The following is a 23,526-nucleotide window of genomic DNA, read 5'->3' as shown; positions in this document are numbered from 1 at the left end:
GGGCTAGAGCTAGACCCTACCTCAGAAAACCAAAAAATAAAAATAAAGTAAAATAAAATAAAAGGGGGGGACTAGCTGGACAGAAGAAGGGGTTCAGTGGAGGGGATATGGAAGACCGGAAAAGGAGGGCTGTGGGTGGGGATTATGATCAAGGGTACATTGCGTATATGTGTATGGAAGTTATCAATAAATTGCTATTTTGTTTATTTATACAATTAGAAGTCTGCCTTTCTCCAGGCAATGACTCCCGAGTCAGGAAGGTGGTTGCAGTCAATATCCACTCGGTAAAGAAAACTGTATCTTTAAAGACCTTCCCCGTCTTTCCAATTGGTAGAATAGCAATATTGCACATATAGGAAAGCAGTTTTACCAAACTTGGGAGGTCAGGAACTTGGTTTACTCAGGGAATTGCCTCACACATTCTGGAATGCATTTTCTGCCATGTGGCGACTCCTCCTCTACACAAGCCCAAGCTACCTTAAACACAAACATCATCATCATCATCATCATCATCATCGGTTGACTTCACCTAGAGGGGGGAAAAAAAAGTTCCCATCACTCCTCCTCCCTCATCCTTTCCCTTAAAATCCTCTTTCCTCCCACTTGTCAGCTCACCCGGGCCGGCCACCCACCCAGAGTGATGTCCCGGCTGCTCAGCGCCGAGTCGCCGGGACGGCGTGGAGGGGCCGCGCTGACCCCCCGCCCCGCGCACCCACCCACCCACCCCGGGACCGCGCCGGGCGGAGATGCCCGCAGCTCCGCGTTGTTCCAATGGTCTGTTCGCCGGTTTCCCCAAAGGCTGCCCCTCATTAGCATGAACGGGGGTGGGGGTGTGGAGCAGGGGGGGGGGAGGGCGAGCCGAAGCCCTTCGCTCAGTTTGTGCAGCCCGGGAACGCTGTGCACAAAAATGACAGCTAGAGCCCTGTGGCTCCTCTGTCTGCTCGTCGGATCGTCCCCCGAAGCCCCGGTGGTGGCCGAGAGAAAAGGTGAGGTCGCTGCAGCGCGGCGCCCCGGCAGAGGAGCTGGGGAGGTGTCGGGGGGCCGGGGGGGGGAACCCCGGGGGAGGGAGGGCGCGGCGGAGGGCGGGACGAGCCGGGGGTCCGAGCCCGCGGCGGGGGGCGACTCCGGGTCCCCGTGCGCGTGACAAAAGCAGCACGAACGGGTCCCCCCAAGATTTCGTGCCCCTTGGCAGCCTTTTCCCAGAGAAGCCAGTTGGGCTGCTGATAGGATGATCCGCGGGGGACCGGGGGTTGGCGGGGGGAGCCAGGCGGGCTGCAGAAAACTTTGCATGTTAAGTAGCCCCAGAGGAGGGAAAAGTGTCCACAGGGGTCGTGGCGCGAGCCGCGGGTGGGGGGGGGCGCAGCGGGTGGGGGGCGCCCCGGGTCCCGCGGGTGGGCAGCGGCGCTGGGCGTGCGCGGAGGAGGCTGGGGGACCGCGACACAGGCGGGCTGGATCCTACAGCCCTGGGCATCCCATGCCATCTCCACGTAGACCCAGCATAGCTTTGGGATACCTGAGCCAGGAACGAAGGAACACACACACACACACACACACACACACACACACACACACTCGAGTTCACCGCAAGATCATGTTTTTGTTTTGCTTTTATTTGGATGTTCTGTTCACTATCTCTGCGAAAAAGAGCTTCCGCACCTCCCTGGGCAATTTACTTTGGGCTATTCCCTCCCCACACACATGGGCATTCAATGACTTCAGTGGCATTTAACCCGAATATCAGACAGTGTTTTCCCTTGACAACAGATGGTGTTATCAATGGGGAAGCAGTTGTAAGGTCAACAGTTGACAGGCAGGAACTGGACCTCCACCAGAACTTTACTCAGCTGTGGAGGGTGCACCCTGTTAACACAGTGCTCAGAACCAACCGCTTTGCAAAAACATGGACGCTAACCAGCTGGAGGGGAAGCTGATTTTTCAAGATTATCGGTCTGGCAAGATACATCATCTTAAATGAAGTGTTACTGGAGCTACAAATGGGCAGACCAAGCTTCTTAATGCAAAAGGAGGGAGGAGGGAAGACAGGCCTGGAGTTTTTGTGTCCAACTGGAGACCACTGGGACCCAGGCAAATGGGGACGTGATGTTGTATAACTGGGCATGGAAAGTTGCCCAGCGTTCCAAGCTGGCTGAAGTTTGTTCACCAGTCTATCTGCAGAGCTGGAGAAAATTATTAATAATTTTAAAAATGTATTTTCATGCCATAGTATTTTAAGAGATTTTCTATCGGAGGGGGAGTGGAAGCGCTGTGTGCTTTTATACTTAACCAGGGGCCTCCCAGCCAAGTTTATAATCCTTTCTAAGCTGTGGTTTACCAGTAAGTGGTGTCCAAGAAGCCAGATAAAAATCCACTCAGAAATGTTCCATGCAGAAGCGAGCGAGCAGGATGACAGTGTAAACACGGATGGGAAAACCAAATAATTCTGTTGTCAGGGGCGCTTCAACAATTAGGAGAAACTTGTAACATGAGACTTTTGTCCCTGGGGTTTGCTCTTGGTACTTTCTCAACAAACTGTAAATATAGCAAAAAGGCGGATGTTTATACATATGTGTGTTTGTGTAGCACATATAGTATACGTGTAAAAAAAAAAAAGAAAGGCAAAGGCAGTTTGTCTTTAACCAATGTTATATCAGAAGTGTTTGGTTCAAGTGGTTGCCTGCAAAGCCAAAGGACCCAGGTTCGATTCCCCAGGACCCACGTAGGCCAGCTGCACAAGGTGTTACATGCATCTGCAGTTTGTTTGCAGGGGCTGAAGGCCCTGGCACACCCATTGTCTCTATCTGCTTCTTTCTCTCTTTCAAATAAATAAACAAAATTATATATATATGTATACACACACACACACATACATACACATACTTTAAATTTTTTTTAAAAAGAAGTGTTTAGTTTTAGACTAGGGGACTGTAATACGAAAAGCTATATATTTGAAAAGGTATCTTAGCACAGTATCATCCACAGTAGGCCTCACATTATCCACTGGTGGGCAAAATCTTCTTAGTACCATTCTTGGATGATGAAGATTTTGAGATAAGGTCTAACACTGCAGGCCAGGCTGGCCTTCCCATTTGCAGCAATCCTCCTGCCTCAGCCTTGGAGCGCTGAGATTGCAGGCGTGGGCCACCACGCTCGGCTCTGGGCTCCATCCTTGGAGGGTTAGACCCTCAACCTGCCCCTTCCCCTCGCAGAGGCCCGGGCCTGCGCACCCCTTCCCCGGCAGGTGCTCGCTAAAGCGCGGGGGTCCCCCGGTCCCTCCTCCTCCCTGACCGGCTCCCCACCGGTTTCTCCCCACAGCCTCGCCGCCACCCAAGAGCAAGCCCGAGCCCAGCGGAGGCGCGAGCGCGGACGAGACCCCGGGGCCGCGGGCACAGCCGGTACCCGAGGCCCCGCGCCGCCCGCGCTCCGCCGAAGCCGCCCCCAGAGCTTGGCCCGAGCTCCGGCGCCGGAAACCCGCGCCCGCGGCCGAGAACCGCCCGGGCTTCCGGGAGTCCGCGCGCGCGCTCGCCGGGGCCCCGGGCCCGCGCCTCGCTCAGGCCGAGAACCGCGCGTCGCCGCGCCGCCGCGCGCCCCCGCCGGAGGAGACCCCGCGGCGCGCGCGCGCACGGCCCCTGCGCTTCCCGGCCGCGCGCACGCCGCCCCGCGCTGCCGCCGGCCCCGCCCACCCCAACCGGCCGCGCGCCGCCGCCGCCGCCGCCGCCGCGCCGCCCGCGGGACCCGCGTCTCCGCCGCCGCCGCCGCCGCCCGGGCACGCGGAGCCGTGCGCGCGCGCCTGCGGCTCGGACGCCGACGAGCACGAGGCGTACTGCGCCAGCGAGTTCGGTGAGCGCGTCCCGCCCCGAGCGGACCCCCCCCCCGCCCCCCGGCCCCGCGGGCAGCGCCGTGACGCCGCGCTGGAGGCGCCCCCGCGGGGCACGAGCCGCGGCGTTTCTCTCCAGAGTCGTGTGCGTGTGTTTTGTCGGCAGCGGTGAACGGGATCGTGCATGATGTGGACGTGCTGGGCGCGGGGATGCGGCTGGTGACTCTGCTCGTGGACCGGGACGGGCTGTACAAGATGAACCGCCTGTACATCACTCCGGACGGGTTCTTCTTCCGAATCCACATGCTGGCCCTGGACTCCTCCAGTTGCAATAAGCCCTGTCCAGAATTGAAACCTGGTACTGAAACTGACCCAGAAGTTAGCGTCACCCCTGTTCTGTAAACACGCACGTTAGGGCCTTGGCTGCTGCATCCTGGCATCTGTGGGTCACGCCAGCATCTGTACTATGGAAAGCTATGTATTCCAAGCTCGCTCCCCCACTCGGCGCTTGGAATCGAACCTAGGGCCTCAAGCCATACTAGGCTCTACCTTTTAGCGATATTAGGTTGGCCTCGAACTCACGGAAGGCTTCCTGCTTCAGTTGGGTTAGCGGTGGGGCTCAACCGCAGCTCTCTGTTAGATAGGGTAAGAAATGAAATTAAATGAAGGGAATCACTTAGCCCCTCTCTCTCTGATTTGAATCAATCCCCCAAAGGTGAGATTCCAGAGGATGTTGACCTATGGAGTGAATGACCAAACACGGTTGCGGGAAGGAAAAAATGAGGGGTTCTACTGATAGAGCTGACTTTAATTTTCGTGTGTGTGTGTGTGTGTGTGTGTGTAGTTTTTTTTTCGAGATAGGGTCTCGCTCTAGCCCAGGCTGACCTGGAATTCACTATGTAATCTCAGGGTGGCCTCGAACTGAAGGTGATTCTCCTACGTATACCTCCCAAATGCTGGGATTAAAGGCATGTGACACCACAGCCAGCTACAGCTGACCTTAAAAGGTGGTAGGGGGCTGAAGAGATGGCTGACCGGTTAAGGCGCTTGCCTGCAAAACCTAAGGACCCAGGTTCCATTCCCTAGTATTCATGTTAAGCCAGACACACAAAATGGTGCATGCATCTGGAGTTCAGTTGCAGTGGCTAAAGACCCTGGTGTGCCCATTCTCTGTGTGTCTGCTTGCAAGTAAATAAATTAAAAAATAAAAATAAAAACGTCGTAGGAACACCTCCAACTTCTTCCCAGAGATCTTGCATACGTTGTGATTAGACCTTTGTCCTGTAACGTTTACAAACTATCTCATCTCTTCAAAGTTGCTAGACTCTTCCAACCTGTTGCTTAGAAGTTAGTGGAGTTTTTGAGTTTTGACACAAGCAGCAAGATGAGGTTCTAGCTCAGGCATTTGCTAGGTCTTCCACACTCTTACTGATTCTTGGGATTTAAATGACACTGTTGATCTCCACTTTGGTTCTTTTGTTCAGGCAGCAGGTACATCGTGATGGGCCACATCTACCACAAGAGGCGACAGCTACCTACAGCTCTGCTCCAGGTGCTGAGAGGACGCCTGCGTCCAGGAGACGGACTTCTCAGGAGCAGCAGTAGCTACGTGAAAAGGTTTAACCGGAAAAGGGAGCGGCAGGTGCAGGGTGCTGCTCAGACCCAGTGCGTGTGAGCTGACCATCCCGGCATCTGTGGAGCCTGAGAGACTTGGAATTAGCAACAGGCATAAAAGGTCTTACCTTCTTTGTGTAATGGGGGTGTCTTTTCAAACTGGGCCCAGGGCTATGTTACGAACCTGTCAACTTCAGCTCTAAAGGAGTCGCTTTACAAAATTCGTAAAAGGTGTGCCCCTGAGTTCGCCGGTAAGGTAACCACAGCAGTTCACCCAGCTCAGACGCCTAACCTGTCCAGTTAACAGATCACTACTTCATGTTGTTTTTAAGTTATTTTAATTTAATACATTCTTCAGTAGAAATAGTTCACAAAACATTTCTTGAATTTAAATATACAACTTTGAATAGTTTATATCATGTATCAAGTCAAATTTTATACTTAAAACCATCACGTTAAGTTCTGTACAGAAGACATTTACATATGAAATGTCATTCAGATCAAACAATAGGAAAAGTATTAAAATTTTACATTTAAAGAAATCAAAGGGCTTAACTCAAGCAAAACATCATTCAAAGCAAATGTTCCTAGTGTACCAAAATGTAAGATATGGTATATTTTCAAGCCTCCCTGCTCCAAACAACATTACATTTTGTGCCAAACTGGCAGTTATTCCAGCACTAAATGTATTCTAGCGTATCTGATGTCATCTTTCTGTTCAGACCCAGACTTGTGTTTGTAAAGCAGTAAATCTTGCTTTGAAATCAGATCTTGGATGCACCTGGTTTTTTTTCTCATTGAGCCTAAATGTTTAAGAAGCAATCTTTCTCAAATTCACCGTCCCCCACCCCCCTGGCTCCAATTCTGGAACCAATATTCCTCAATAACTGCTCACAAGCAAATGATGTATATAGTACATTTCCCAGTTGGCTTGGAAAAGCTCTAGTCACTGGCTAAATTTAATGAGTTTATAGTTGAGTCCACAAAGACATGACAGTTTTCTCTTTCAGAAGCCCACTGTATTTCAGTTAATTTGAAGCACCGTGAAGACACTAACAACAGCAAGGAAAGAGGAGCAGCACGTCACCTGTGACCTCAAGGTGACAGCTGGAGCTCCTGAGGTGTCTTGGGTATTACTGCTCCACACATGCAGTTTATCTCCAGGATGTCTATGATGGGACACTGGAGAGTTGAAGGGAGGAAGCAGCAAGAATTTAAGGCATTATGCGTGGGTTGGGGAGGTGGCTTGCGGTTAAAGGCGCTTGATTGCAAAGCCTGAGGGGCAAGCTTCCTTAACCAGGGCCTATGAAAGGCAGCCACACAAACGTGGAGCGTGCATCTGCAGTTCGTTTGCAATAGCAACTGGCCCTGACATGCCCATATTTACTCTCTCTGAAATGACATTAAAAAAAAAGTGGAGAGAAGGCTCAGTGGTTAAGGTGCTTGCCTGCAAAGCCAAAGATCTGGGTTCAGTCTCCCAGTACCCATGTAAAGCCAGATGTACAAAGTGGCACATGCATCTGGAGTTTGGTTGCAGTGGCTAGAGGCCCTGGTATGCCAAAAAGACATAATGTGTTATAGTTACCTCTTTGGCCTCAAACAGGAAGCCTCACTGAGGTAAAATAAGGTTGAGGGATTCTGACTATCCTTTTTTTTTTTTTTTTTCTTTTTCCGAGGTAGGGTCTCAATCTAGCCCAGGCTGACCTGGAATTCACTATGGAGTCTCAGGGTGGCCTCGAACTCATGGCGATCCTCCTACCTCTGCCTCCCGAGTGCTGGGATTAAAGGCGTGCGCCACCATGCCCGGCCTGAGATTCTGACTATTCTGTGGAAAGCACTACGGAGGGACTTTTACAGTCACTATTATGTAGCCCTGACTGGCCTGGAAATTGCTATGTACTTAGTCTTTGTAGACTATGGGATGAATTTAGGGCTGCCTAGCTGCATTCACTACCCACGAGTACCACCACTGAGTTACACCCCCCACACTAGCCCCAAGGAACAGGTCTCACTCTAGCCCAGGCTGAACTGGAACTCACTTCATAGCCTAGGCTGGTCTTGAACTCATGGCACTCCAGCCTCAGCCTCCTGAGTGCTGAGATTAAAGGCATGAACCACCACGCTCAGCTGTTCAGAGGAACTTTTAGATCAATGTTCAAAGATGAGTCTTGTTCACCATTATTATTTGTGTGTGTGTGTGTGTGTGTGTGTATGGTGTGCCAGGGCCTCTTGCTGCTGCTGCTCAGAACTACGGCTTCTTGGGGCTCACAACATAAAACGACTGGCAACAGAACACGCAGCACCATGGAGAGGCTCCGTTTTCTTTGAGATAAAACAAACTCAGGTATACAACAACAGTACCAGTCACAAGAATCAGAGGCAGATTCCTAAATGCCCAAAGGCTAAGTGGTGATTCAAGTTACATGGTGAGGGAAATCACAGTATGACTCAACATACACACTTCTGGTTGTGGACGGGTAGATGTTAACGTCTGAGGAGTTACCAGTGGAACTGGTCTAAACAAAATACCCTTTCACATAAATCTGACACTCAAGGCTTGGCTAAGTTGATCTTATAATACAATTTACGAAAGCATTTTGAGGGGCTGGGCTTACAGCTCAGTTCAGTTGGTAGCTCCTGGGATACACAAAGGTGGGTTGGAACCCCAGCATTGCATCAGTGGGGGGTGGAAGCAGGTGGATGAGAAGTTCAGTCATTCTTGGCTACATAGTAAGTTGGAGGCTAGCCTAGGCTACATGAGATCCTGTCTGAAAAAACATTTGAGATTATATATATATATATATATATACTACCTGGTTAAAAATTAGGGCTGAGGAGATGGCTCAGTGGTTAAAGGCACCTGAATGCAAAGCTTACAGCCTGGATTTGATTCCTCAGTACCCACGTTAAGACAGATGCACAAAGTGGCACAAGTATCTGGAGTTCATTTGCAGTGGCAAGAGGCCCTGGCATGCCCATTCTGTCTCTCCCTATACTTGCAAATAAATAAGGTCATTAGGCTGGAGAGGTGGCTTAGGAGTTAAAGGTGCTTGCTTGCAAAGCCTGCTGGTCTGGGTTGGATTCCCCAGCACCCATGTAAAACCAGAAGCATAAAGTGGCACATGTGTCTGAAGTTTATTGGCTAGAGGCCCTGGTGGCCCATTCTCGCTCTGCTTGCAAATAAAATATTTAATAAAATGAAGGCCATCATTCAAGACCCAAGTGGGCAAGGCAGCAACATTTGAGAGGATCAGTGAAAGGAGACTAGGGGCAAGGAGATGGAGGCCCTGCAGACAGTACAGAACTCACTGGGATTTCCAGTTCTGAAGGAGGACTGCCATTAGTTCAAGGCCGGCCTGACAGCCTGCCCACTCCCAGAAAGAACCTCCTTTTCAATAGTCATGATTTTGGTTACAATCTAATTATATATGGAAATTAGCAAATACATTGTTTCTGATTTCTCTGTCCTATTGATAGATTTTTCTCAGCTCGCAGGTCTGTGTTGGTGTATGCATTAACAGCCTCTCATTAATAAATTCAGTAACATTTGTCCTTCAGACTCTGCTGTTACTTTAGAATTCGAGGAGGATTTTTTGTCTTTTGGTAGAGAAAGGCCAAATATATTTGTGTGTGTGTATACACACAATTTTTTTGTGGTACTAGCCTTTTTTATTTTTGAGGACGTGTTCCCACTCTAGCTTACACTGACCTATAATTCATTATGTAGTTTTAGGGTGCCTTTGAACTCACAGCATCCTCTCACCTCTGCCTCCCAAGTGCTGGGATTAAAGGCGTGCGCCACCACGCTCGGCTAGTTTTTTTTTAAGTCTTAAAATATCATTTTGCACTATTCCTGTCTCTGACCTGCTACCTGCAATGCATAAACTCAATGTCAGGATACACAGAGTGAAGAAGTTCAAGGAGGACTTTACACCGTGTCTTTAGTGGAAATTTGGTCTAAATTGGATCAAATGGGATCTGAGAAATGTCTTCTTGAGCATCTCCTCCTCAGTCTCTCTTGGATGACTACAACTAGTCCCCAGCTCGCTCTCCCGACCATGTACTTGTTAGCCACAGGGCTTTGACTACCGTTCCCATTTTAAGGACTTGAAAACCCAGAGTGCTGGGCCTAGCCTCCATCCTGAGGGGAGGGACTGCTGGGCCAGCATGCAGCCCTGTCCAGCTCACTCTGTGGGGGGCAGAAAGACAAAGAAGCTGGAGATGGTCTAATACAAATGAATGGAAGTAGGGAAAGAACTTTTATTTGCAGATTTTAAGAAGGAAGGTTACAAACACATTTTCTGAGTCCCTAAACAGCATTGCAAACCACTTGAATCTAAAATGCTAACTGTTTTACTTTCAAAAAACATCTCCTAAGCATCACAATTTCTTTAACCTACTACTGGACAGTAAACATAAACCCTGCAGAATTTGGACAGAAGAAAGCTTTTCCAATATTAAGAAAAAATATTTTTTAAAGCAAGGTCTGACTGTAACCCAGGCTGACCTGGAACTAACTCTGTGGACTATTCTGGCCTTAAATTCATGGCAACCCTCCTCCTTCAACCTCCCAAGGGCTGGGATTAAAATACTTATAGTGTCAGGAATCGTGAATTTGGAGATGGAGCACAGCAAATGCTGAAAATACTTGTAGCCAACGTTGATGCAAATTAAATAGAATTTAAGGCCCGGAGACTGGAAGAGAAACATTCTAACAGTATCACAAATGTGCATTTGACTACATGGATTACTGAAAGCAAAATAGCTTAACATTTTATTGAATAGTAGAAGCTTGTCAAATCATACTCATAGAAAAGCAGCTTTTGAAATAAGAATGTACGTTTTCCAAAAATTTCTTTTGAAAGACTAAATCTCTATAGCTGACAAAACTATATAATGTCTTTATGTATTTATATGGTGATAGAAATTGCAAAAGCCTTTATACCATTAAATACATACATATGAAATTAACATTTTCCTGGTCTCAGGATTTCCACAAAATGTTACCTTTTTTTTTTATACAATCTGGCAGTGCCAACAGCTTCAGAAAATATATCAACCAACCAACCAAGCAATCAACCATTGTTTCATTAGAAACGGCACAAATTCCAATGTCAAAAACATTATTTTATTTTTCTAGGATGAAACGTCCTATTACGTACAAAAAGAATTGTTTAGAATTTGCCACAGGTTGTTAAAAACATAACAATCTATTGCCTACAGGTAGGAAACTTCTTGTTGCAACAAATTTTAAATGATTAAGCTCATATATACTTATGTATATATATGAATAAATAGTACAGAAATACTGTGACATGATGAGATGCAGAATTATTTTATAATTCATTAAAATGTAAAATTCTTGCATCAGCACAGTGCATACAACATGGAACATTGTTTTTTAACTAAGAGGACAAAATAACCTGTATTTAACTTCCATATTAGTATTTTAAGCAAAAGCTTTGTTTTCCACATTGAGCGATTAGTCTCTTTTAGTATTGTAAGGATAGGGTTAAGTGACATCTTTATGTACAAAAAGGAACGGGCTTCCATAGAGAAAATGAACCCAGACCGTGTACACCTGAGCCTGGCATAAGAATTTTGGAACTGTAGCCACAATTTTAAGAAAACTAAGGTCTGGGCAAGGTTTTGCATAGCAGGGTGACATTTAAACAAAAGGAAACCTAAAAAACAAACAAACAAAAAAACTTAATTTTAGAACTCAGTAGGACAAAGCTAGTATGAATTAGTGCAAAATCTAGGGAAATTTTTGCAAAGCTGCATAATCCAGCTCTGGCAGATTTTGGAGACACCTTTGCAACAACAGTGATACATCGTGCAGGACACACCCACCTCTGGTCTCTCCATTTCCTACCTCTGGCTCAGCACTTTTTCATTTTTCGAGGTAGGGTCTCTAGCCCAGGCTGACCTGGAACTCACTGGGTAGCCCTCCCACCTCTGCTCCCCAGGGCTGCCGCGCCGCCACGCCCAGCCTCAATGCTACTTTTCCTTATGTGGAATCAAATGAGAAACCAAACAGACCCAACCAACACACAAAAAGTGCTGAGGGCAAGGTCATGGAAAAATGCTCTTCATACAATGTAAGCAGCTATGTGAGACTGGTGACTTGCCTAGACACATGGACGAAGGCAATGCGCACTGTGTCAGCATCACTGCTATCACTGGTACGTGAGGCAGCAGGATCAGCACCCTGCAGGTTTTTCCCATGTGGTGGGGACAATGGCTGGGCATTACGAGAGGAAGGGCCCTACTGTCCTGGAGAAAGCCAGGTTTGCTCAGTGCCTTCTACCTTCCACTCCTGACATCCTCCCCTCTCCCCACAAAGGCTTACAGATATCATTAGCGCACAAAGAGACCTCCATCTGTGGGAGAAAAGTTATCTCCATTTATTTCGATTCATATACATCCATAGTTGAATTTTTAATACAAAAAGAAAAAAAATTAGAATCTGACAAATGTTTACAAACAAGATACCTTCAAATAGATTTTGCTCATTTTAGCCTGGTGCAGAGTAAATGACAAAATGTACTGGTATATTCAAGGCAGCGAAGTCTGTAGTCCAGGACCACTAGCCCCACCTTTCTGCAAGCTTAATTTTGTCACCATGAACAATAAACTCATTGTTGATTCCCGGTCGTGTGTGTGCACATGTGTACGTAGCAGCTCCTTTCATAGAAAGAAAGACATCTAGAGGTCGTCTTGTATCTCACCTACAGGAACCATGATAACATACAGGGTGGACACATGGAACTGGGGCTAGATTTCATAAGAAAAAAATAATTAGCTGACAAATGAGGGCAGCAATAAAAAAGCGTCTTTTTTTTTTTTTTTTGCAACAATAAATAAATACAAAGTTTTCTGTGAGACTCTAAACCAGCTTCTTCACTGAAGAGCAGACGTGGCATTTCCATGGAGTTACACATGACCCCATAGCATCTTTTTTTCTTGCTTTCTTTTCCTGTTTTTTTTTTCAATAAACAAAGTTTTCCCGCTTCTGCCACAATAGTAAAACCATTTGATCTTGATAAGATAATGGTGTCGTTGACTTTGCTTTTCCCTTGTCCGTTGGACAAAATTGGCCAAGAATATAATTGGACTGTTATGACCAATAAGAACGAAGTCTAGGTCAAGTCTCGTCAGGATAACCCGACTAAAAACATCTGGCTTCTTAATTTCAAATAGTTCAGACAACCAGATTCTTGCTGTGTTTTACGTTAAGGTTACACTGTAGACTGCAGCTTGTTGTTATGAGACCTGCAGAATACAGAAAACAGGGGACAATTAAGCACCCTCCATCTTTGAAAACAGTGATGCTTTATGTGGATGCCAAGGTCAGTCAGTCTGGGGGAAGCAGCCATGTTCTTTCACTCGTCTTTGGCAAGCAAATACAAGAGAACAATTAAGAGAACTTTAGACTATGATATTGAAACTCTTCACCATACAGTAAACATGGTAGCTCAGTAAACATGGTAGCTCACTGGAAAAAGCCAATGCTTTAAAAAATGGTTTTCCTCTTAATAAAGTTTACATTTTTAGCCAATGGGACAAATATTTATTTATAAAAACATTACCACTGTAGTAAAAGGGGTGTATGTGTGTGTGTGTGTATTTACACTGATTTGGGAAACAGGGAAAATTATATTAAAAGAAGAGAAATAGTAATATTTAAAATCACATTTTTTTTTCTATTAAAGTCCAGAAAGTCTTCCTTACTAGTTTCACAGTTTTTATTCACAACTTTTGTTAGTAAACCAAATTACTATACAGTTACCAGGACTCAGTCATAGTATAGTACTTTATGTTGCAAAAGCAGATAAATACAGTATTCCAAGTTTACATATTTTAAACACACTGTCCAACATGGCTGCTAAAATAAAGCTTTTACTGTCTGTACATCTTTATTTAACATTCAAAATTATATTAACTAATTTCAACTTGGGGGAGGATTTTGAATTAGATAATCACTTGGTACAAATACACAGTGACCCCAACATCCAGTTCTGATTCCAGTTAAACATTCAGACTAAAGATATCACAATCTGTAAGAAAAGAAAGAACATGGATGGTATGAATGGTGAATTATGACAAAGTGCAGTAATGAAAATAATGTGCAAATCATACTGGAGGTCATAAATAAAACACGAGACACAGGAAACACATAAAAGTCAAGATGCAATGACCAGCTACCTGTATCTTTCATTTGGTATTAAACCTGGAGAGAATAGAAATTCCCTTAAAAGGCCAACACTGGGTTGCCTGAGTATAACTCTTCCTGTTAAAGTCAAACCAAAAAAGTCACTCCTATGCTCTTTTAGCATACAGAAAGCTACAGTAAACAGGTGGCAGGATGTCTGGGTGGCTCCTCTGGGCTGTGGATATAGCTCAGAGGTACTGTGAGTTCTCGGCGAAGCCCTGAGTTTGATCCCTAACACAGATATGGCAGACACACAAGGCCTGTTCAATGCAGACCCAGCTGCGTAGCCTCTTCCAATCCCACAAAGTCCTTTGTTTTGTGACAAGGTTCAGGACTACCAGCAGGTTTCTTTTCACACCCTCTCCATCCTCTGGGATGCTGCCTACAAGACCAGGCCTGTCCCTCCCACCTCCCCCCAAAGGCCTTTCCCCCTTAAAATAGCCATTTTAGGGGCTGGAGCAATGGCTACGCGGTTAAGGCGCCTGCCTGCAAAGCCAAAGGACTCAAAGGACTTGATTGCCTCAGGACCCATGTAAGCCAGATGCACAAGGTGGCGCATGCATCTGGAGTTTGTTTGTAGTGGCTGGGGGCCCTGGCATGCCCATTCTCTCTCTCTCTTTCTCTCTCTCTTAAAATAAATAAACAAATATAAAAAAAATAAAATAGACATTTTAGAGATGTAAAACAGAAGACTGACTAGCTGCTGGCCAAAAACCTGAGAGGGGCTTGTAATGAGAACCTGTGCTCTGTCCTACCTGACTGCACCAGGTCAGGCTCCCCGGAACCTCACTTCCCCATTGTCAGCTCTTTGAACTGTTCCCTCCTCCCTCCCTCTCTTTTAGCTGGGCATTGTGGCACACGTCTGCCTCTGTGTGTGGGTGTGTGTGTGGTGGTGGTGGTGACAGAAGGGGAACTGGCATGCTAGGGCCTCCAGCCACTGCAATCAACTCCAGGCCACGACCTTGTGCATGTGTTACCTTGTGTGTCTGGCTTAAATGGGACCTGGGGAATTGAACATGGGTCCTTAGGCTTCACAGGCAAGAGCCTTAACCACTAAGCTATCTCTCCAGTCCTGTTGTTCCTTTTCTTACACTGTTAATTCTTGTTTTATCAACTTTATCTTGCTTGCAAATGAGAACTGAGCTCAATTATTTTCCCATTTCCCTAAAACCTCAAAACAAACAAACCCCCACAGAAACAAAAAGACAAAATTGCCATGAGTTTGAGGCTAGCCTGAGAATATAGAGTGAATTCCAGGTCAGCCTGGGCTAGAGTGAGACCTTACCTCAAACAAAACAAAATGACAAATTTATAATCCTATCTTTCCATGCCTACTTAATAGGCTGGCTCTAAAGGCTGGGCTGGAGAGATGGCTTAGCGGGTAAGGTGCTTTCTTCAAAGCCAAAGGACTCAGACTTGGTTCCCCATGCCCCGCATATGCCCCACACACAAACATGTGTCCAGAGTCTGTTTGCAGTGGCTGGAGGCCCTGGTGTGCCATTCTCTCTCTCTCTGCCTTTTTTTTCTCCCTCAAATAAAAATATTAAAAGACAAAACAACAACAACAAAAACACCAGAGCTGGGCATGCCTTTAATCCCAGCACATTGGAGGCAGAGGTAGGAGGATCACTGTGAGTTTGAGGTCACCCTGAGACTACACAGTGAATTCCAGGTCAGCCTGGGCTAGAGTGAGATCCTACCTTGAAAAAGCAAACCAAAGCCATGTATGGTGGCGCACACCTTTAATCCCAGTACTCGGGAGACAGAGGTAGGAGGACTGCTGTGAGTTCAAGGCCACCCCGAGACTACATAGTAAATTCCAGGTCAGCCTGAGCTAGAGTGAGACCCTATCCCCAAAAATCAAAAACAACAAAAACAACTCACAAACACATTAAAAGCTGAAATCAATGTACTGTTTATAGGTCTGTGTAAATATCTTTCTCTGTATCACCTTGTCAATTATGGAAGGCACTTGTATCCCTAACATTCCTTAGGATAAATTTAAATTCTTGGGCTTTTTGGATTCAAATTAATTAGCTACTGTTTGAAACATGTGCTTTCCCACTTTGTGCTGGGTGTGTGCCATTCTTCTGTTCCAATTTGGATACTTGGTGTATAGGCCTGCTGTACAAATGTCAGTCACAGTAGGTTCCAGGAGTTCTTACTGGTTTCTGGAACCTTGTTTCTTGGACTAAAGCTTTGTGTTATTGACTAACCTTTGCTAGCATGCATCTCATAACAACTTGCCAAAAAAGATGTTTTTTCCTCACATGACTACTTGTACTTTATTTATACTGACTTTTACATCTGTACACAGATACCTAAGGTGATGTTCACCTTCCCTTAAGCTTTTTTAAAAAATTTATTTATTTATTTAACAGAGAAAGAGGGAGAGAGAGAAAACGGGTGTGCCAGGGCCTCCAGCCACTGCAAACGAACTTCAGATGAGTGTGCCACCTTGTACATCTGGCTAACGTGGGTCCTGGGGGATTCAGCCTGGGTCCTTTGGGTTTGTAGGCAAATGCCTTAACTGCTAAGCCCTCCAGCCCCGCCCCCGGTATAAATTTTATTTATTTGCAAGGAGAGAGAGAGGCAGGTAGGTAGGTAGGCAGGGAGAATGGGCACACCAGGGCCTCTAGCCACTGCAAACAAACTTGAGACATATGTGCCACCTTGTGCATCTGGTTTTATGCGGGTACTAGGGTACTAGGGAGTAAGACAAATGCCTTAACTGTTGACCCATCTCTCCAGCCCTCAAAACTTTTTTTTTTTTATTCCTCCAGAATCCTTTAGTCTTGGTGTACTATGGACACTGGCACCAGGGGAACTCTTGCTACCTCACAGGCTGTCTTCTTTAGAAGAGCTTCTTTGATCTGTGGAGTTTAGAAAATCTGCAGTGACACTTAGCTATTGCATTAAGCAATTATTTTTCTCAATTTCCTAGAAAAATATCAACTCCAAGGCTGGGCGTGGTGGCGCACGCCTTTAATCCCAGCACTCAGGAGGCAGAGGTAGGAGGATTGTTGTGAATTTGATGCCACCCTGAGAATACATAGTGAATTCCAGGGTAGTCTGGGCTAGAGTGAGACCCTACCTCGAAAAAACAAAAAAAATCAACTCCATATGGGGAGGGGCTTTCCTTCATTTACTCTTCACTCTATCTCCCTATGTGGGCACAGAGCAGGTTCCCGGTAACTTCACTGAGCGCATGACTGATTCTGCTTCTCTGAAGCTCAGGAAATGTCTGTCTTTTCTGCTCACTTTTTGGATTTTCCATTAAGTGACTACTGCACACAAAAACATACTTTTATTTCATAATGTTCAGCTTTTCTGTTCTTTCCACGGTGAGGGGTTCTTTGCTCTTAACCTTCCCTCTTTTGTTCCATATCATTCTATCTTGTTCTTTCTCAAGTCCCCCCCCCCCCAGGGTCTCAATCTCATGCTAGCTCAGGCTGACCTTTAATTCACTATATATTCTTAAGAGTGGCCTTGAACTCATGACAGTCCTACCTCTGCCTCCCCAGTGAGGGGTTAAAGACAAGCACCGCCACACCCGGCTTCAGGTTGTTTTTTATTGCCAATAATCTGTCTGACCACGAAAGTTCTTTTTGTTTTCTCTACAAGGTATTTTTCTTTTCTTGTTTTTTTGAGGTAGGGTCTCACGCTAGCCCAGGCTAACCTGGAATTCACTATGGAGTCACAGGGTGGCCTTGAACTCACAGTCTCAGCATGATCCTCCTACCTCTGCCTCCCAAGTGCTGGGATTAAAGGTGTATACCACCATGTCCAGCTGCTATGTATTTTTCTGCTCCACCTTGAACCTTTTCTTTCATGCCACAGACTGTCCTTGGGTATTTGTTAACACTTTACAAGGATAAGTTACAGACTAGATACAGGACTGGCAGGTACAGGGGATGCGTACAGGGCTTCCTTATCCGCAGTTATTTATTAGTTTGTTTGCTTGTTACTGGAGACAGAGTGTAGTTCTACTGCCCGGGCCTCAAACTTCCATCCCAGGCTCTCGAGTAGCTGGGACTATAGACACAACCACCATGCCCGGCTGTGTCCACATCGTGACATCTCATGGCTACATCACTGCTTGTCGGAGGTGGCCTCCTCTTTGCAGTACGTTAACCGGCTTCTCTAGCCTCAACCTGCTAAGGGACCAGCATGACTTCCAACACGGCTACATGGTCTATCCTTAAGTTTCTCTGCTTCATTCTCTCTCACATATAAATAAAATTAAATATAAAAAAATGCTTACTCATGACCTCAAAGTGCCTGACACTACCTACACAAGACCATCATAATAGGAGGAAAAGATCATGACATCAAAATGAGAGACTGATTGAGAGGGGGAAGGGATTACCATGCATTATTGTCTAAAATTATTGAGGTTTTCAATAAAAAATTATAAAAAAAACAAGAGGCAAATCTAGAAAAAGAATCCCCTATTTTAATAAACTGGGATGGACAAAAAAAATGAAGTTTTAGAGATGTAGTAGTTTCCTGACAATTAGCTTGCCTGCTTTTCTGTCTTTTTTTCTCAGGCAGGGTCTCACTGTAGTTCAGGCTGGCCTTGAACTCATGGCAATCCTCCTACCTTAGCCTCCCAAGTGCTGGGACTAAATGTGTCACCATAACTGATTTTTTTTTTTTTTTTTGAGTTAGCCCAGGCTGACCTGGAATTCACTATGTAGTCTCAGGGTGGCCTTGAACTCATGGTGATCCTCCTACCTCTGCCTCCCAAGTGCTGGGATTAAAGGCATGCGCCACCACGCCCGGCTTTTTTTTTTTTTTTTTTTTTAAGAGAAAGTATGTGTGTACAGGTATGCCAGAGCTACCTACTCCTGCAAATGAACTCGTTAAGTATGCACCACTGTGTTCATCTGGATTTACTTAAGTACTGGGGAAGTGAACCTGAACCATTAAGCTCTGCAAACAAGTGCCTTTAGCTGGTGAGCTGTCTCCCCAACCCTCTGTGCCACCTTTTCTTCCTTCCTTTCCATAGTTTTGACAGATTTACTGAGAAGGTAGTCATGTTCATTTTTATGTATACTAACTCTAAAATATAGTTCTTTTAAAAATATTTTTATTTATTTATTTGACAGAGAAAGGAGGAGAGAGAGAATGGGTGCACCAGGGCCTCCAGCCACTGTAAATGAACTCCAGATGCATGCGTCCCTTTGTGCATCTGACTAACATGGGATCCTTTGGCTTTGCAGGCAAACGCCTTAACTGCTAAGCCATCTCTCCAGCCCTAAAATATAGTTGTTGGTAATCATCTACCTCACCACTGGAAAAGACAAGACATTCCCACAGCTTCTTTTGGAGGGGAACTAGTAGGTATGACACTGTTTTGTTGTTTTTCTCCAGTACTGGGGACTGAAGCCAGGGTGTGAGCAGTTAAGTGCTCTGCAACTGAGTTTCACCCCAAGCCCTCAACACAGATTCTTATACTTGGGAATTCATCAGATAAAATACAGATGACCAGGCTGCAATCCAAACAATCTGAATGTCTAAAGATGACCGTGCTGACACATTGGTGTACATGGTACAATGAAAAGATGACTTTCAAAGCTACAGAATGGTGATAGTTATTAACAGATAACACAGGAAAGTTAGACAGGCTTGATGGGAAGGAAGAAATTCATGGGTTTGAGATAAGGCTGAAGTCCAGAAACAGGATATCAAGGTCATAGTAGCTGGATTTTATGCAAAATTCCTCATGCTCAAGGAAGACCTGTGATTTAACATCTAGCACTGCCTCTAGAAAACATCCAGAAAACACAATGTTCTATGATTTCAAAGACATAGCATGCAAAAATCAAAGAGGAAGTACTTACATCCCCTTCTGAATGGTCATTTTATTTTATTTATTTATTTTTGGTTTTTTGAGGTAGGGTCTCACTCTAGCCCAGGTTGACCTGGAATTCACTATGTAGTCTCAGGGTAGCATCAAACTCACAGCAATCCTCCTACCTCTGCCTCCCGAGTGCTGCAGTTAAACATGTGTGCCACCACGCCCAGAGCTGAATGGTCATTTTATACTTCTCAGATGTCACTCAAGGGGAGCTAGAGCTCTTACTGCCTATGTACAGTTCCTGTCAGTCAGAATCCTATATTCCACAAACATCTCACAGATGCTTCCTCCCGCCACTTTTTTGAGGTAGGGTCTTGCTGCTTTAGCCCAGGCTCATTTGTAATCTCAGGCTGGCCTCGAACGCACAGCAATCCTCCTACCTTTGCCTCCAAAAGCTGGAAATAAAGGTGTGTGCTTCCATGCTTGGCTCCCCTTGTTTTTAAAAAAGTGGCTAGCGTTGCAAACGTAAAACGCAGACCCACAGATTTCATGACTGACTGAATCTATCTGTCCTAGTAGTTAGTAGCAAGCATCTTGAGTTTGGTTTATTTATTTATTTATTATTTGTGTTTTGAGATAGAATCTCTCTGGCTCAGACTGACCTGGAATTCCCTATGTAATCTCAGGATGACCTCCACCTCACAGTGATCCTCCTACCTCTGCCTCCCAAGTGCTGGGATTAAAGACGTGCGCCACCACACCCGGCTAGCATCTTGATTTTTAGGGGAGATACACACACACGCACACCTCTATATATCTACACCACATACACATATTGACTTTTGGTTTTTTGAGGTAGGGTCTCACTCTAGCTCAGGCTGACCTAGAATTCACTATGTAGTGTCAGGGTGGCCTCAAACTCATGGCAATACTCCTACCTCTGCCTCCCGAGTGCTGGGATTAAAAGCAAGCGCCACCATGCCCAGCTAGAAAAAATGTATTTTTTAATCTTAAGGATTAACTCTACTATGAACTCCACTGGTTGACTCCTTATACAGGGCAGTATGCAGGCATGTCTATGCTGCAGGCTGTGGATTGCATGCATCCCAAGCCAGCTGTGAATGTGGGCCATGTTTGCAAACAGCCACACCATGTTGCAAGGTCAAGAACATGGACATCCATGGGCAAAGTTTGAAGAAGTGATTGACTTCAGAATATCACTGAGCACAGGTACTTACCTGCTAGCCTTGAAACCTTTCAATTTCTGTACAAAGAATGATTCAAGAACTTCTGCACATTGGTAAAAAGGGGAGTCACTTGGATTGTAGTAACGACAGTTATCAAAAATTTTGGTCATGTCTGCCACAAATTCTGTCAGCTTTTCATAATATCGTCTTTGTATTCTTTCTTCCATGGTGGCAAGGTCTGAAAAACACAAAACATAAAATGTTTTCAAAGCTTTGTGGTTTCTGTAATGTGGCCATATCTTCTTTTTTTTTTAATTTTTATTTTTTCATATCTTCTTTTAAAAAGATTATTTATTTAGGAGGGAGGAGGAAGAGGCAGAGGCAGACGGAGACAGAGAATGGGTAGGACTTTCAGCTGCTGCAATCAAACTTCAGATGTGTGCGCAACCTTGTGCATCTGGCTTACATGGTCCTGGAGAATTGAACCTGGGTCCTTGGCTTTCTAGGTAACCATTAGCCCATCTCTCCAGTCCCCTCCCCCCACTTATTTTTTTGGCCATGTTTTAAACCAGTGAAGATCACAGTTGTGAAGCCCGACTGACTCATCACTAGACAACACTTTGCAATTATCAACTTAGGAGCGCTTTTCAAATTTTGTTTTGGTTGGGGGTTCTAAAACCTCAGTCCTGGTTCTGTTAAGAAGGGCCTTTTAGTTTTAGTTAACTATACAGAACTGGTATGAGGTAAAGAAAACAATGCCAATGGGATCCATGCACATGCAAGTATAATAAATTATAATAAATCATCTTGAGATGTGGCTCAGTGGTTAAATGTGCAGCTGGCAAAGCCTGCTAATCTGGGTTCAACTCCCCAGCCGCACATGTAAAGCTGGACTGCATTTGTTTGCAGCAGCAAAGAGACCCTGGTGCGCCACACACACATGTAAATAAGGAATGGCGGAGGGAAAGGCTCAGCAGGTAAAGACGCTGGCCTGCAAAGCATGTTAGCCAGGGTTCAATTCCCCAGCACTCACATAAAGCCACTACACAAATAGGGCATGTGTCTGGAGCTCCTTACAAATAAGTAAACACATACATGTGAAAAAAACAATTCAGTCAGGTGTATGCCTTTAATCCCTGTTCTTGGGAGGCAGAAAGATGACAATCAGTGTGAATTCAAGGCCAGCCTGGGCTTCAGAATGAGTTCAAGGTCAATTCAGGCTAGAAGAAGACCTTGCTTCAAAAAAACAAAACAAGCTGGGCGTGGTGGCACATACCTTTAATCCCAATACTTGGGAGGCAGAGGCAGGAGGATCACCCTGAGTTCAAGGCTACTCTGAGACTATATAGTGAATTCCAGGTTAGCTTGAGCTAGAGTGAGACCCTACCTGGAACACCTCCCCCTCAAAAAAACGAGTAACACAAAAAAAAAAAGCAATCAAAAACACCAAAAAAGAAGACCAATTTATACACCTACCAGCTTTGATAAAGGCGTCCTCATGTTATATCAATTTGTTTTTAATTTTTTTTTATTTATTTGAGAGCAAGAGCGAGAAAAGAGGCGGGGGTGGGGGGAGAAAATGGGTGCGCCAGGGCCTCTAGCCACTGCAAACGAACTCCAGATGCGTGCACCCCCTTGTGCATCTGGCTAACATGGGTCCTGCGGAATCGAGCCTCGAACCAAGGTCCTTAGGCTTCACAGGCAAGCACTTAACCACATCTCTACAGCCCATGTTATATCAATTTTATGGATGATAAAATAGTACCTAAGACTTCTGAAAAATTTTCCCACTCAAGTACTTACCCATAGGTTCCTTAATAACGCCATAATAGTCTGGTGCATCATTAGGGTCTACTGGTTCAAGGAAAGGCCAGGCCATCTTATGGGCCTATAATAAAAAATAGGTGTCATTATTGTCCAGTGGAAACTCTTAATTCTATTTTACTTAAGCTACTCTATGAAAAAAAAAAACAACCCTGGGTGTAGTGGTGTACACTTTTAATCCCAGCACTTAGGAGGCAGAGGTAGGAGGATCGTTGTGAGTTCGAGGCCACCCTGAGACTCCATAGTGAATTCCAGGTCAGCCTGGGGTAAGCGAAACCCTACCTCAAAAATAACTAAATAAAATAAATGTGTTAGTTGGGCATGGCAGCACATGCTTTTTATTCATTCCAGCATTTGGGAGGCAGAGGTAGGATGAGTTTGAGGCCATCCTGAGAGTACACAGTGAATTCATTCAGCCTGGGCTAGAGTGAGATCCTATCTTGGTAAACAAAGGGAGAAAAAAAAAAAAAGGAATTACATATGCCAGTGACACTGCTCTAGCCACAGGCCACCTCATGTGAGCAGGTTCTATAACAGCAGCTCTTGAGGGTTACTCTGCTCTGACAGCCTTGGTGAGGGGGTGGGCACTTGCTTAAGGGTACTGAAATCTACGCTCTGGTATAGATGGTGATCTGCCAGCTGAGTGATGCTGGCATTGCTATTGCTGCTGTGACACCAGGATGGACAGGTTCAGGGTGTGGGTAATGAGGAACCAGAGATGTGAACCTAAACAATGTTCAACCATGTGTTGGGGCTCTGATCTTCTTTCCAGTTCCCAATTCTTAGTATTCTGACTCCAGCAGGAGAAAAGCTTCAACCTTAAGCCCTGTGTTTGACTACTTCTCTCACACTCCCTAATCTTCAAGCCATTCCCATCCTGTTCTTCTTCTTTTTTTTTTTTTGGAGGTAGGGTCTCACTCTAGCCCAGGCTGACCTGGAATTCACTATGGAGTCTCAGGCTGGCCTCAAACTCAGTGATCCTCCACCACACCAGGCTAAGGGAGTCATTTTAAGGAAAGGTGCTAGTATGTGGGTGAATGTGGTAAATCTCAAGTTATTGGCATGTGGA

The 23,526-nt window shown here is 45.5% G+C and overlaps 2 protein-coding genes across 11 annotated transcripts in view; one reads left to right on the top strand and one right to left on the bottom strand.

Moving 5' to 3' along the window:
* The first annotated feature begins 858 nt into the window (after positions 1–858).
* C9H17orf58 (chromosome 9 C17orf58 homolog) lies at positions 859–6,195 on the top strand. 2 transcript variants are annotated; one of them, XM_045157884.1, is made up of 4 exons: positions 859–986; positions 3,313–3,837; positions 3,981–4,172; positions 5,299–6,195. In XM_045157884.1, exons 1-4 carry the CDS (start codon positions 908–910, stop codon positions 5,487–5,489), a joined length of 987 nt encoding a protein of 328 aa, XP_045013819.1. In that variant the 5' UTR covers positions 859–907; the 3' UTR covers positions 5,490–6,195. The 2 variants fall into 2 exon arrangements, with proteins under 2 accessions (XP_045013819.1, XP_045013820.1); XM_045157885.1 differs by lacking the exon at positions 859–986 and having other exon boundaries at positions 3,821–3,837; positions 3,954–4,172.
* A 3,473-nt stretch (positions 6,196–9,668) lies between these two features.
* Bptf (bromodomain PHD finger transcription factor) overlaps positions 9,669–23,526 on the bottom strand; it is a 137,607-nt gene continuing 123,749 nt past the window's right edge. For all 9 annotated transcript variants that reach the window (XM_045158569.1, XM_045158573.1, XM_045158567.1 and 6 more), the window contains 3 exons: positions 22,437–22,521; positions 20,685–20,871; positions 9,669–12,703 (listed from right to left, as the gene is read on the bottom strand). In XM_045158569.1, coding sequence (XP_045014504.1) covers positions 12,670–12,703; positions 20,685–20,871; positions 22,437–22,521 — 306 coding nt within the window. In that variant the 3' untranslated portion in view covers positions 9,669–12,669. The remainder of the gene's footprint in view (positions 12,704–20,684; positions 20,872–22,436; positions 22,522–23,526) is intronic.

The sequence above is a fragment of the Jaculus jaculus genome, chromosome 9 (genome assembly GCF_020740685.1).
Source record: "Jaculus jaculus isolate mJacJac1 chromosome 9, mJacJac1.mat.Y.cur, whole genome shotgun sequence".
Classification (NCBI taxonomy): domain Eukaryota; kingdom Metazoa; phylum Chordata; class Mammalia; order Rodentia; family Dipodidae; genus Jaculus; species Jaculus jaculus.
The sequence above is the reverse complement of the archived record's forward strand: the minus strand, read 5'-3'. Positions and strand labels throughout refer to the sequence as shown.

What these genes read in the sequence shown, in the direction of transcription:
- C9H17orf58 (XM_045157884.1), top strand. Translation starts at nt 908, where the DNA reads ATGACAGCTAGAGCCCTGTGGCTCCTCTGTCTGCTCGTCGGATCGTCC. An exon ending in GGTGGTGGCCGAGAGAAAAG is followed by an intron (nt 987 to 3,312) that starts GTGAGGTCGCTG and finishes TTCTCCCCACAG; the next exon opens with CCTCGCCGCCACCCAAGAGC. An exon ending in GTACTGCGCCAGCGAGTTCG is followed by an intron (nt 3,838 to 3,980) that starts GTGAGCGCGTCC and finishes TTTTGTCGGCAG; the next exon opens with CGGTGAACGGGATCGTGCAT.